This window comes from Corvus brachyrhynchos, unplaced genomic scaffold (assembly GCF_000691975.1).
Source record: "Corvus brachyrhynchos isolate BGI_N302 unplaced genomic scaffold, ASM69197v1 scaffold370, whole genome shotgun sequence".
Classification (NCBI taxonomy): Eukaryota; Metazoa; Chordata; class Aves; order Passeriformes; family Corvidae; genus Corvus; species Corvus brachyrhynchos.
In genome coordinates this window covers 3,879,293-3,894,357 of record NW_008235977.1, presented here as the reverse complement: position 1 = coordinate 3,894,357, position 15,065 = coordinate 3,879,293, and the positions used below count along the sequence as shown (strand labels likewise).

General features: G+C 38.6%; 1 protein-coding gene across 4 annotated transcripts in view; it reads right to left on the bottom strand.

Moving 5' to 3' along the window:
• STAT4 (signal transducer and activator of transcription 4) overlaps window positions 1-15,065 on the bottom strand; it is a 38,400-nt gene that overhangs the window by 12,903 nt on the left and 10,432 nt on the right. For 3 of the 4 annotated variants that reach the window (XM_017728756.1, XM_017728743.1, XM_008630080.2), the window contains exons 3-13: window positions 11,038-11,136; window positions 10,167-10,259; window positions 8,220-8,298; window positions 6,561-6,646; window positions 5,772-5,923; window positions 4,434-4,592; window positions 3,397-3,489; window positions 2,503-2,562; window positions 1,696-1,713; window positions 1,521-1,614; window positions 596-640 (exon numbers count right to left, since the gene is read on the bottom strand). In XM_017728756.1, coding sequence (XP_017584245.1) covers window positions 596-640; window positions 1,521-1,614; window positions 1,696-1,713; window positions 2,503-2,562; window positions 3,397-3,489; window positions 4,434-4,592; window positions 5,772-5,923; window positions 6,561-6,646; window positions 8,220-8,298; window positions 10,167-10,259; window positions 11,038-11,136 — 978 coding nt within the window. The remainder of the gene's footprint in view (window positions 1-595; window positions 641-1,520; window positions 1,615-1,695; window positions 1,714-2,502; window positions 2,563-3,396; window positions 3,490-4,433; window positions 4,593-5,771; window positions 5,924-6,560; window positions 6,647-8,219; window positions 8,299-10,166; window positions 10,260-11,037; window positions 11,137-15,065) is intronic. The other variant, XM_017728755.1, reaches the window with a different exon arrangement.

Genomic DNA, 15,065 nt, shown 5'->3' with positions numbered 1-15,065 from the left:
TATATATATATGGTTTTTTGGGTTTTTTTCGCTTGCTAATTCAACTTTACCCTCAGTTGTTGGTTTTAGCGCTTTCGTGCCATACACAGAGTCACCACGAGAGGGGAACCTACGACCAGGCTGGGATGAGTGTCAGTAAATGAAGCACATTTTTGGTCCTGGATGAGGCAGCAAATCCATTTGATGCAAAAATAATGACATCCTGACTTCAGCTGTGAACCTGGCCAGTAAAACATATATTTAAAGGACCTTTCCTATAGGAAATAATTATTTCATTATTATTTGGTTTGGGTTTTTTTTCCAAAATATAAATTACCAAAAATAATTACCAAAAAGGTAACCTTTGAGAGGAATGCACAAATTTGGATTATTACTCTCCACCTTCTATTGTAACTTTTTCAATATACAAACTTAAGGCATGCAATTACAATTTGAGTCATTCCCACCAGTTCCCATTATACTTATACTAACATAATAATTGGATCCTGTACCTAGTACGTATTTCAGAATCTAACAGCTCTTTGATTTAAATAAAATCAAATATGAAATACTTGTGAGAGTAGGCAAAAACAACATGTAAAATAAATGCACAAACCTCATTTCCTTTGCTTCCAGCGCTTGTTTTCATTTCTTTGGGTTGCTGTATAAAGCAAAGCAATATTTATGTGTCAGAGAGACTACAGACAGAAGTACATATAAAGAACATAATTTGTAACCAGGATGTTTTTAGTTATAATAAGATTTTATTTGCAATATACAAATGAAGTCTTCATAAGTCTCTTGACACTACACCTCAAAATTCTATTCAGTGAGGGTCTTTTGATATTTTAAAAGAATTTTTAAGAAACTAAATGAATGTAACAAAGCATTAATTAGGGTGCTTGCCAAGTGTATAACACAAAAAAGCGCTAAAGACCATTGATCTCAATCTCCTTTTGCAAAACTACACCAAGGCACTGCATCTGTGGTTAAGCCCCAAAAATACCACAGGCAAGGGAGTGTTAGTCAGAAAGCAGGACTCACGGGGCTCTCAGAGAAGTCACAGAAGCAGTACTCTAGTCTCTCACAAGGCTGTTATCACAGGCATTAATTTCCGATAGATTTCAAGCATTCAATTCTATTTCCCCTAGAAAATTGTGGTGTGGTTTAGGGTTTTTGTCTGTTTGTTCTGTGTGTTGGGTTTTTCTGTTTGGGTTTTTTTTGTTGTTGGTTTGGTGTTTTGGGTTTTTTTTAACCAAACTCAGTTTCTGAGAAGCTTTTTAATTCAGCATGATTAGTCTTTCCTTTTCTGGTGGTAATTAGGGTTTGCTTTGTCATTTCTGTGAAAATATATAGTCTTATTTTATGGAATGGATAAGGTATGGAATGGCATAAAGAGGTTCTAGGAGTAAACTTCCTGTATAAGCAGAAAGAAAATGAGTGTGGCATTGACAGTAATACAGTTCTCCCTCCACAGCTTCCAAAGAATCTTATATTTCTCTACCAGAAGTACACAACAATAAAAAAGCAGTCAAACCTACCAAATGTCGAAATTCTACTGACAGGCTTCCATTTGCAGACTCATCCATGTTCATGGCTTTCACGTGCGTTCCACACAGAACGAACCTCCGGTTACTGGGGAGGACATTTCACTTATGTACTCAAATACCATTGTATTGGAAAAATTTAATAAATGTGGTACTTTTATTGTCTTACCTTACAGTTGAAACATTCCTAGAAGAGAAGAGGGGTGGGGGAGAAGAAACAGATTGTGAATCAGTAAATATGTAAGCCATGACTTGTAATGAGAAGCATATCTCAGATGGTAGATTTTGCCTGGTCGAAGTTGGTTTGCATTGACAACACAACTACAGTTTTTAAACTGAAGAACTGAAATTCATACTGTCCATTTAGAGTTTTGCATCTGGCCATATGTAGGCAGTGTATTTTATCTTGCTCTTTATTATCAGACAGTACACGGCTTTTTAGAGAAACAGCCCTGGCTTCTCTCTTGCTCCCTCCTCACTAGGTGTTTTCCTTCTTTCTTGTAGGCCAACATGCAGTAGGTCCATGCAGTCAAGGTGTTTTTTAGGGGCTTGCAGAAGCACAACAAGCAGAAAGAGGGAGGTAGCTGTACTGAGGGCTGGGGATGGAGCATGGTGAGAGCGGAGGTATTTCAAACCTAACTATCCCATAAATGCAACACAGTTTGATTTCAAGTTTTTGTGTGATGCTGCTGTATCACACAATGATGAATTTTTTCTAAGTCTTGAGACAAATCTTAAATGGATTTCTTGCCTCCAATTTGAAAACATCAATTAGACTTAACAGCTTTGTTTTAAAAAAAGACATGATCCACATAAAAAGGAAGTGTTACTCTGATCTTTTAACTGGTGGGGGGTTTTAATTTTTTTTTTCTTTTCCTTTTAAAAGCAGTTTTATAATCAGATAGGGTAGCCACTGAAAAAAACTGTGTTGTCTCTGTAGGGAGAAAGAGAATATCTTCACTTTTAAGTTTCTTACTTGTCAATAGTTGCTTTCACTCTGATCTGGTAGTTCAGCTCTGGCAATTTAATTAGCAACCTTCAAAACAGAAAATGAGAGACTGAATATTAACAGAATAAATGTCTCACCAGAAAACACCAGACTAGTTGCTCCAGATTCAAGTATCAGAAATTATTATAATCTGAAAACAGATTAGGCACCTAGGATTATAACACAATTTACAGGGTTTGAATACTCAGAAAGAGGAGCTGGGCTGTACTGGTGGTGTGTGCCCTACCCTCCAAGTGTGTGGAAAAGTTAGCATGTGTTTCAGGGAATGTCTGGAGAGACACCAAAGTAGTAATAATTAGGAGATGGATTTGTATGATCTCTAACTGCACCACAGATTGTGTGTGGGCTTTCCTTCATGTACCTTTTCTCACCCCCAACCCTCCATGCACTTTGTGCTGCAAGGTGGAAATGAAATGAGAGTTCCTCTCCAATTTTTGTTCTTTCACAAAGTCAGGCAAGGAGCTACTGGGAGAGAAATAACTTGTCTCTGATTCACCAGAGACCCCCAAAATGCAGCAGTTTCTCTTTCCTCTGTGTATTCTCTGAGTATTCTGATTTTGGCTTGTATGATATGGATCATTATTTATTCAGTTTGTAAAGTCATTAGAACAAGAATTCAATGCATACAGAACCCTGAAGGTGCCACCTTTAGCCACAATGTGCCTTTCTTCCTCATGTTTTACTCTTTGCTGCCACTTGTTCTGCATGACAGATTCTGTGGACTTCATATCCCCATTCCAGAAAATCTCCCTGCAGTTGAAAGGATCCTTAACACAAGTTGGTCTGCTTTGCTTTCTAGATTCTCCTAGGATAAAATACTGTACAAAAATGAAGGACTTTATATCAGATTTTTTCCCTTACCTTAATTTAACAGTGAACTGTATTAAAGTTTTGAGAACCATTGGCCTCTGGGGATGTGTTGGCATGCAGGGCTGCCTTTCAACCACGAAGGAGCTGTGTGAGGAGTGAAACAAATGTATTTTTAGGAATGTGTATGAACAAACAGCTGGGTTTTTTTAGGGGGGAGAGGGGGGAATGGGGCTAGTATCTCTTAAAGACTTATTTCTCTACAGATTCTGAAGTGGGAGGTCTGCATTCCAACTCTCAGTTCTCAAAATGATACAGTGGTCTAATTTTCATTTAAATTGTTCCTTTAAGGAACAGATACTTGGAATACATTGAAAATCACACCAAATTCTATAGTCCTAACATACAATGATGATAAAAGTCTTGGTCTTCTAAACTTTTATCAGAACCATGAAACAGAGTATGAAAATACACTATGTCTCCAAGGAAATGAAACTATCATAATTAAACTATAATTTGAATTTATATATTTATATATATATATATACACACACACGCATATATATATATATATCTCAAACAATTGAACACACTTTGCTTTCAGAGACTCACTTGTGGTATATATCTAGTATAGCCAGTAAAAAAACCAAGAGAAATGATGATAATATTTTATCTATTAATAGAATGATGAGTTGGAGGGCAGCAGGAAGAGTATCTTGGTGAGTAAGAGGAAAGACAAGACACATTTACCTTAAAAAAAATAGCAAGCCTACAAACACAAAACCCCATAACTTTTCTCAGCAGAATGTACGTAACTCCTCCTAAAATAAGGGGATTTCTAGCATGCAGTTAGAGTCAGAACTTGATGACAAACCCTTAAATGCTACTCATGAGAAGCTGCCTGGCACCTTCAGTTTTCTATGAGTTTTGATGACAGCTGTACATACTTCTTATATTAGGAACCTGGACCTTAAAATCCTCAGATATTCAAACTTTTTTCCTTTTCCTTTTTTTTTTTCCTTCTTAACAGTGTGTTCTCACTGTTGTACCAGTTCAGGTAAAGTTCTGTACATTGGCAGTGGCTCACGCACTTCCGGAAGAGGTTGTAGAGCAGAAAGTTGACTTTTTCCAGCAGCTGAGGTCTTTGCACAGGAATAGGGTCCCCATCATAAGTCAGCCTGATCAAGAGTTCATCCAGCTTTTCTAGTTGCCTTCTGACTTGAAAGAGACTCTCTGCCAACAGCGTAAAGCTACGGCAAGACAAAGAATTAGTTTGCAATCTTTTGTGTAAACAGTTTCTTAGAACAAAAGAACTACTGAAGTTCTTGCTTGAGGAACATCAGAATTTGTATTGAATGGTACTTTCCAGCTTTGCCCAAACTCACATCCATTCATCTTTTGTTTACAGGAGTTTATAAATACATTGGGCCAATCACCTGCTTTATCTTCAAAGACAGATATTTTCATAACAACACAACACTGTCTGTGACAATTTGGAAGAAATATATACACAGTCCTGATGTTGTACAAGCAGGGCTCTTGTGCCAGCATTAATTCTTTCCTACAGCCCAGCAGTTTTGCAAAATGTACTCTTTAAAATGATAATATTTATACAAAATGAGTAGGTTAACAAGACTGAAGAAGTGTAAAAGCAGTAAGGAAAAATAAATCCAAACACACTTGCTAACAGTTCAATAGGGTACGTGTGTATAAAATTACATTTTTAAGCTATTTTTAGCATCTTCCTTGGAAAAAAAAGTACTTCAGTAAAAAAAAAAGGAACCTAAACCAAAAAAAAAAAAAAGGAAAAAACCACTTTTTTTTTCAATCCTAAATTTTTTTTGGTAATTTCCCTTCCTTTTTACTTCTTAATATTTACTTCACCTTTTCCATATGAGAGTTTCGATCGGAGAGTAATGATCATGATATGTTGACATTCTCTGAGTCCATTATCTTTCAAATATAATGCTATTTTCTTTTTACTTGCAATCACTTCAGAGTTGCCACCACAGAGACTACTGCCATTCAATTCCTGCACAGCATGAAGTCTGGAGGAGTGAGTCAAAGCACAAAGCCTCTACCCAGCCCCTGCCTATACACAACTCCCACTGTCTTCAATGACAAACTCAGTCAGCACCATTCTTACTCAAGCAAAACTCCGGAGAGAGTGTGTCTCATGTATCTGGAGGAACTGTCAAACCCAAAAATGAGTGAGTGCCACGAGTCAGGCTCAGCAGTTCACCGTGGCATTAATTCTGAATAGCGGGTGTTGCCCACCGCATCACTTTTAGTTGGCACCTTTTAGTTATTTACTTTCTTAGCTGCTGATGAATTTGCTGCTGTTGCAGCTGATCTAAAGGAATGATCATTTCAAGTGTAGCAGACTTCCTGTGGTTTTCAGTGGAAACACAAGGTCAAGGCAGGTTTACCAATTCTGGAGCTGATCGAGCCCACCGTGCAGGGGCCCCCCGATGCAGGCGATCTGCTGCCGTCTCTTCCAGTCCAGCAGCTCCTCAGTCAGCATGTTGCTCATCAGCATATCGATCTCATGGATCACACGTCCTATTTTACTGAGCACTTCCTGTAAAATAGGAAAGGTGTTGCAAACTGACCTCAGGCAACAGCTGCAAAATTCAGCAATTATCATGAAGTGCTTATTAAATTTTTTCAATTATTCTGAAAGTAACCATATTTAGTTCCTATTGCTTCAGTGACAGGATTAATCACCCATTGTACATTAATCCTAAATCTCTATGAACTGTTCTTCAGTAAAACTTTTTTTTTTGGGAGGGTAGGAGGGAAGATTGTTGCATTCTTTGTGGGCATAACATCTCCAAGATTTTGACACTTGCAAGCTCTGTCAAGTTCAAAAAATTCTGCTTTTGTTTTGCATCATATAAAATGCATTGGTTTTTTGTTTGCTTGATTTAATCATAAACCTGCGCCTCCCCCAACCCCCCCCCCGGACTCCTTGCTTCACTCCTGAGGTGTGCAGAACCATATCCTTCATTGAGCTGTTACTTAATTGACAATTTCTTAGCTTTTAGTCAAAATCACTCAGACCCACCCAAACATTTTGCAAATTTTTAATTCCTGTGTAATTTGTCTGTTCTTCTGAAATGAGAATTTAAAAAGGCACACATACACATTTGAGTATTTGGTGTGGGAATAAGGGGAGAAAGCAGATTAACCACAAATGACAAAATATTGTCACTAACCTTTCTCTTGTAGTCCAAAGTATTGAGCATTGCCTGCAACGCCAACATTTCCTGTTTAATGAGGGCGCTGTTTTTGTCATTCTGCTCTGCAGGGGATGAAAAAAAATCAGTATAAATACATGTGTGGGTGTGTGTGCCTGTTTATAAGGGGAGGAGAGGAAAAAAACCACGACCAGACTGCAGCATGAACTAGTGAAAAAATAAACTGTGGACATCAGTAGATTATGTAACAGAATATTTCATTTGAAAGGACTAACTTTAGTACTAGTTTAACATAAGGTGTAATGTTACCTGTCTGTAGATGTGTATGTGGGGTAGGAAAAGGCAGAAAACATGCAGATGATACCCAGAGTTCCCTAAATTTCTTATCCCTGTGCATACTCCTGTGTATTATGTACATCTGGCTTGGATCAATGATTGATCTGTACACACAAATGCACTCTTGGTGTCAGCAGTTAGGCTAAAGCTCTTTGGACTTGATGTGAATTACAATGTCTGGCTGAGAGGCATTTGAAACAGAGATGAAATGTTCATCGCCAGGGGAATTTCAGCAGCCAGGAGCACTGATCGCTGGGCATTTCCCCCTCTCTCTAACTTCTGTCCTTCTCTGGATCATGTACTAGTTTCAAGAGTACCTAAGCTCACCCATGCTCTTACACATGCAGCTCTTCCCCACCCTCACTTTTCCCGACCTTTTGCATCTTTCATGCTACATTCAAAAAAGAAATCGGTGCCAACTGTGTGTCTGCTAAGCTCTGGGTTGATGCCTTCCTAGTGAGTTAGGGTAGATGTTTCAGTAGAAGCGGACAAGTAACCACCAGCAGCTCAGCCACAGCAATTGCTCCCACACATTGTAAGCTGGATGTGCTGGAGCAGAACAGTGAAATTTTAAGCCCTGAAAGTCATTCATGTCAGCATGTTTTATTTTGCAAGTGGGGCAGCTTTCAGTTATCTGTGTGGTCAGTAATTATGATTGGCCTGATAACTAAACTCATTAAACTGTGGCAACTCTTCTGATTGCTGGGTCATATCCAGCCTTCAACATTTAGGATTGATGTGCTTAAGGACTCGGACGTTTCAAGCCCAGTATCTTTGCATGTTCAAAGGAAGATAATATAAAGATATCTGAGCAGACACAAGCGGACCCCAGTTTCTTTTCTGAAAAAGATCATGCAAGGACTGTTGCCACGTGCCGATCTCAACCATCACAGGCTGGTCAAACATGCATTCAGAGTGCTTACCAGCTGGTTATCACCACTGTGGTCAAAAAAGAACAGAAAGCTAAGTCAGAGGCTAGAAAAATCAGTTTTGCACAACTCTGGGAAATAAGTGTCTCTTCCTCATTCTGCCAAAGAAGGGGCACGTAAAAGGTGGGGAAATTGAAAAATAAGTTCTTTAAATTAAGAAACGTACTACTTTACGTGCCATTATGCAGCTTACCCATACAAAATAACTATACTTTCTTAACACAATCCTCTTTACCCTCTTAACCCCAAAGGAGTCATTATGTTCCAGGACTATAACTTTATATAAACTAAAGATCCATTTTTATGTTTACATATATTATTTAAGTAATACACAAAACCCCCTGATGCCAGAGTCTAGCTGCAGAATCAGCCATTTCCTAGAGAATCTAAAATTTGGTATAAAAACTCTTACCTAAGCTCTGTATTGTTTTATACCTGAAGTCAAATTCCTCTTGCAAATCTTCCAAGTATTTCACATCTTGGTCAGTCATCTTTCCCAGAAAAGAAATGAACAAATGCATGATGCAGTATTTTCCTTTCTTACCACTTGAAAACCCCAGAACAGTTCTGGGAACTCTCATTCACTATCTTGTAACAGTATGATTGAATAATAAATACATGTTTGTAGCTACAGATGTATTTTACTTGTTTAGAAAGTCAAATATTATCCTCTATCCTGCAGTTGACAGTGGTTGATTCAGCTTTATCCCTTCTTGTTTACTAGTGCAATGACATAGAGGAAAGTAGGAATGATTGTGTTAGCTTGAGCTAAACTGAAATTGTTATGCCAATAATGTTACTCTCTTCTTGAAACTTTAAAGCAGGGCAAAGGAATCATTTTACATTTACTTAAATGGAAATTGAATTGGGGTGTCCAAAGCCAAAAAAGGTGGAGTCAGACACAGAAGTAGAGCTCACAGAATTTATTTACAGAGTGTCTTAAGAATTTGGATAAAGAAATGAAACATTTTTGCTGCTTTGGCATTTTGCAAGTTTCTTTTCATATGTGCTATAAAAAAATGTTGACGATATTTTCTAGTAACCAATCAAAAAACCCCATCAAAAGAAGGAAAATAAAACTGTAGGAAATTATCTGTTGTGCTTTGAAGGCCTGTTTCTGTGCTGTTTATAGGAAGCCTTGATTTTGCCAACAACTCATAAACAATCCTTTTTTAGTTCCCTAAGATGTGCACATTAAGTGTCTGTGAAAATACAGAAACTTGTTTGCTAAATGAGCCCACACACAATTAACCATTTTGGTTTACTCTTTATTTTTGGGGACTAAAGTTTTGATTTATATGTGTAAAGTATGAAATTACATACACGAGGAGCTGGATAATTTCTGTGTTCAACTTAGTTACCTACTGAAAAAAACCCCTGGTATGTAGAAAATGTTCTCATTTTCACTGGTCCTTCAGGGGTGGCTGTGCTTCTCCACAGGCAGAAGGAGCAGCGTGACAGGCTGCTGCTTCGTCTGCTCTGCAACTTTTATCTTACAACTTTATGTGTAGATAGAGATCTAGTATTGCATTCTTCTGAAACTACCTTTATCCTTCTAAGGGTCTGATCTCTCTAACCCTTCTTCCCTGTGAAAGGAGACACTGATGAGCGAATGCTGCTAGGATCTCTTTCCAGTATACCAAGAGCATTACTCTTCAACAACATATGGACAGGTATTTCAAATATAATTTCCACGCTGAGACTGATGCAAAGCTGAAAGTGGGGCTGGGATAGCAATAAAGCCCTGGGTAATCTGAATCCTTATCCTGCCTTGAGCTGAACAGGCAGGTGTTGTCTGAGATTTCAGGGTCTCTGGGACATAGCTATGGGTTTGACTCAGCCCAGCTCTGTCCTGCAGTGGTATGAGAAACTCCTGGAGAGTGGTTACCATCAGCTCCCAGTGTTCTTGTCCCCTCACATCTCCAAACCATGTAATTATGTCACGTAGCCTTCGGCTCGACAAAGGTCTTGGTACGTGACTCAGAGGTCACGAACGTTCAGCTATTGCTGATCCAGCTAAGGGAGGTGAAATTGCAAAAATGCATTTTCTGAACCTTGCATCTTTTTAGAGACTGTAGGTATGCTCTTACTGCACTCAGGGGTCTGTCTGCAACTCACATAGGGATGAGTGTGATAACTTTAAATTAGGCAGCTCTCACACTGAGCCCAGACAGCTGCTAACACCTGAGGATCCAGGTGTGTCCTGAGCAGTTAGTCTGGGCAGATGTCCTTGGAATAATGGAAAGTGGTTGGTGTGTCTGTTGGCAGAAGTCATTGTGCTGCCCAACTTAAAGATAGTTCAGGTGTGTCTGTATGAAAATCATGTGGGCAGAGACAGCAAACAGGACAAAAAAACTACCTGAGCACTGTTCTTGATGGCTGACACTTTGTGTTCTACATTTCTTTGACGTTCTGAAACCACAGAGTTCTGCAGAGACTTTTCCAGCGGCCCCTGGAACACATTGAACAGATAATTGGCGGATGAGTAATAATAATAATAGGTGATAGAAACTGAACTGCAAGTTCCAGCACAGACAGGGAATTTAGAAGCCAGTGTTCAACCATCTGGAGACTGCTGTAAACACACAGACATGTTTAGTTCCACAGATTTGAAAAACATGCAGCTTTAACTTTGAAATCCAAAAGGTGAAAAGGTGTGGGTATACTGCAGACATTAAACATCTAGTAAATTAAACGTAGATTATTAGGTTTTTGAGATCTTTATATTCCTATATAGGAATACATATTACATCCATAAGTGATTAATAAAAACACATTTGTCTTAAAAATTCTCTCTGGATTTTAATCATGTAACAATTTCCCAAAAGTAAGTTTCATGTGTAATTTGAATTATTTTTTTCTTCAAACAACATAAAAATCATCAATGACTTTATAAAATATTGGATAGAATGTCTTTTGCATTCCATAATTAATATGAATTAATGCATTGCATAATTTAAAATACACACATCTGTTTTGCAAAGAGTAATCTCTTTAAAACCTTTCCTACAGATTAAAGTCTTTGAAGATTAGTTGTGACATAGAAGTCTCTTATAGCAATGCTTCCAGCAATAGGGCCACTAATGAAGTTCAAATGTGAGTTTAAAGGGCAACATTTGGCAACCCCTAGTGCACACAAATCACTTCAGTGGAATGAGAGGACAGGATTTGGTCTTAAAAGCATGTGAGCAGATTAACATGGAGCAGATTAATGAAATGTAATTCATTACCTGTACAGGCATGCTGGCTGCAGCCAATATTCTTCTTTCTTCTCTTAAGCAGTTTGAGATGATCACTGCTATATGCATGGGATTACCATGATATTTGCCCTGCAAGCACAAGTTAATACAAGTCAAAAGAATTCCAGAATTCAGGATGTCCCTCTGGAAATCACAAGCAATATGATGTATGAGTCTCTATGAGCTACAGATTGGTGTGGGTGGAAAAGACTCCCCTTTTCATGTGCTGGTTCAGCCTTTCAGGGCAGCATCAGTTACTGCCACCATCATAAAATATTCTTAACAACATTCCACAGAGATTATAAAGATACAATTCCAAGACGTGTATCATTTGAAGATCAAATTGCTCCTCTGCTAACACAGCTGTTTTGAAAAGGCTTTCCTGTCAGCCTATTCAAGGCACGATTTTATCACGTCTTCGATTTTCAATAGGATGTTGCTGCTTAGCATGTAGCACTTCTGCCAACAAAAAAGTTTGTAAGCATATCAATATGGTAATGATGCAAACAGGAAAGCTTCCTCAGCATAAAGCAGAAGACTTAAATTTTAATGTCTATGAACAATTTTTCTCTTTCACAAAATAATGTGCCTAAGATGAAGGAATAAGCAACTCTTGTCCCAAGCCCAAAGAATCAAAAAAATCTATATTTTTACACCACCATAAATAAAGTGCTGAATTGCTGATGCGTGACTGAGGACTGGGCACAATTTGAACTAATATTGGTTTATGCTGTATTTATCAAATTGGAATGATCGAGGACTCTCAAGCATCTTCTTTTATTGTGACGTATCCATTCAGTGTTTCTCAGTATCCTTCATGCCTTTCATTCAGTATCATTCATTCAGATACCCTTCATTCAGAGTTCATAGTGTTTGTCCATTCATCAGTATTAATCCATTTAATTTCTTTTCCTGTATAGTTTCCAGTCCTGGACTTCTCTATTTTCTCCTCTTTGTGATCAGCCTTTATTCTCATCCTATCTTCCTGCCACTCAGAACCTCTTTTATTCTAGATGTCTCTGAATGGGGAACAATAAGTTTATACATACTTTAACTGATGCCATATCTTCCTTTGATATTTCATACCAATCACTGTGTTAGAAACAAGGGTGTGAATGCATCTGACAGAAATGTGAACACATTGCTTCTGTATGCAACAACTATCATGGCATTAAACATACATTTCTAATGCTTTTTACTAAACATTTCCTGTGTGCTCTTGCATGAAATGTGTGATCTGAAATATGTTTTGACTTCAATTGCGAAGTAAAGAAATACTATATTAAAGATGGTATTTTTAATCATGGCAACTTGGTTCGAGCTGCTTGGTATTAAATACCATGTGTTACTGTGGTTTCAGGTACAGAGTAAGGTGAAAGATAGGACTCTTAAAACTAAATAACCAAGCTACGAAATGTTCCCTTCTAAGGAAGCTTTGACTGCCATGGCATTGTTAGCAATGAATCTACAGGTTGTTTCTTTGATTTCTGACGTCTTTTCAGGACTTTTCAGGAAAAGTATATGGCCCACAGTGCAATCAGTGCACACCCAAAGTAGCCCCAGTGCTGTGCCTCCTTTGATTTCCTTAAAAGTAGTTCAGGATGGTACTTAACTCCAGCAACCATCTGTATCAATTACCCTAAGGAACAGGAGTTATGAACCTGAGTGGTTTTTAGGAGCTTCTCTGTAAACAAGAAGTGGTGAGTAATATTACCCCAGGACACACTATGCCTCAGATGAAGCACCAAGCACTCCCTCCCTGCCTGCTCCTTCCTGGGCAGTGAGAGGAGACTTGATTAAGGATGCACTGCTGGTTTCCATGTCAAATAACAGTGCCAAAGATCTGTCACTACACATTTCTCCCTGACAGCTTCATGGCTGTAAGGACAGTAACTACGATGTTGCTGCACACTTCCTTCAACACCACTGCACTTCAGGCCCAGTAATATATTCAGTCCCCTTTACTGGGCATATTCCCAATCTCTCTCTCTGTAGTGTCAGGATGTAGCTTTGGGAAGGGGATACAGAAATGTGAGAAATGGCTGTGATCTTCCTGCAAAGGATTGAGTGGGGTGTCATGTGGAACTGTGGTCCAACAGCAACAGCCAGGGCAAATCAACTGCTGCAGAGAGTGGCTGTGCTCCTGGCTGTACTCCAGCCCAGTGCCTGACTCCTTAGGGAGCCAATCCAGTTTGCTAGCTGGGGTGGAAACGACTCATGCTTTTTTACTAACTGGATTTTCTGCTCTTTGGTGGACTGAAACTGCTCAGCAAAGGATGAGTTTATTGTTAAGGACAAGCATATGTGAGGTCAGAGAGGGGGGAACAGTCCTGCCTTGTTTCAGCTGTTATCACTAAGCCTGTCTATTCATCTGAACCTCGATTAGAGGGGAAAAAAGTCCTGTTATTAATAGGCTTGGGATGAAAGCTGTGAGGAGAAATCTGCTACTGGTGTAAGTTTACTGATGGACATATTAATTCCTCTGTTAATTTCTGCTTGTGGCTGTTATTTCTTTATGGTAGTAAAACAGGGTTTCCCCTTCCCCCTAGATGGCCAGTAAGTGACCGTGCCACACATGGGTACCTGAAGCTACAAAGCCTGGGGAGTGTTTAGTCCTGGCTTACCGCTGCCCAACAGAATTCCAGCACTGCTAGGGTTTAAAGGAGTCAAAAAAAAGCTATTTAACCAAGTCAAGAAGAAATAAATATCCTCTCTTGGAGCTGGAAAAATGCATTTATGTAGAAGAGACTCTTAAAAAAAAATTCTGACAGTGGGATGTGTTAAAATTCCCCACAAAGGATGCCGGTTATTAGGGACTTTCCCAGCGTTTTTACACACTATTCATATGCAAAACTTTCAAAAACTCTTTCTCTCCTTTTCTTTGTTTCATTAAGAGAAACCTATCTGAATCAAGAGATGGAGTGGAAATTCACTTTTTCACCCCTTTCTTTCTTCTCTAACTCATAAAGCTGTGTCCATAGCAATTCCCATACTTATGTCTGGCTGGTGCTTCTTCAACTTGATTCAGTTTGAGTTGATGCCAAGAAGGTCAACAGAGGGCTGCCACTTGTGCTCCTGGAACAGCCTCTTTTGCAGTAAAGGAGCAGATGGATTGCAACTCATCAGTAATAAATTGATAAATAAATTGTAACACTAAATATCTCAAAAACTGCAACTTATTAAATAACAATAGCTACTAGAAGTCACAATAACCACGTGTTTGACTCTGGAAAAATAATAACACTAAAAATTTTCTGCCTGTGTTTTATACTTCTCAGCTGTAATTACACTTCGGGATGCACCACTTGGTATTCCCTTATTATTCCCCTACTGTCAGCTCTTGTTGTTCTGCACTTCCATTTTGTCTTTGGCTGAGGGCAGAATTTGCTCAACATGACCTTGATTTCTGAATGACTAATTGAAAATTATCTCCTATCAGCAAAAGAGTAGTATACGTAGGAAAATTAAGGAATATTAACCAAAAATGGCTTGAGATGGGGGAATCCTAACTTAGTGTGACATGAACACTAGCAGCCAGAAGAGGAAGAAGAGTGTGGATTCTCTAGTTATGCAAAATTGTATTAATAAGTTTAAACATTTAAGGAGAAGATTTATAATTGTCTTTTGATAAATACCAACAAAGAGAAATTGAGGATTCGCTTTTCTTCTTTCACATCAAAATGTCTGCTAATATTACTGTAATTTTGTTGTTCACAGAAGTTTTCTTTCTCCTCTCTTCTGTTCCAATGAGGTCTTTCCATGTCACGAATTACAACAAACAACAAATGATCTTATTTGGACTGGCTTCTTCTCAAGAACTACCAGCATGATGCTAAATTTAAGCAAACAGGGGAACTTGAACTTTCATTCTGAACAGGTGACAATTTTCTGTGAGTGCTGATGACATTTCCTTGGAGAAAACCTTCCTACCACCACCTGGCATGCACTCTTTCTACTTCAGGGACATCTGTTATGACAGTATCTTACTAGATCACGGAGAAAAACAAAGAGGCATTCCT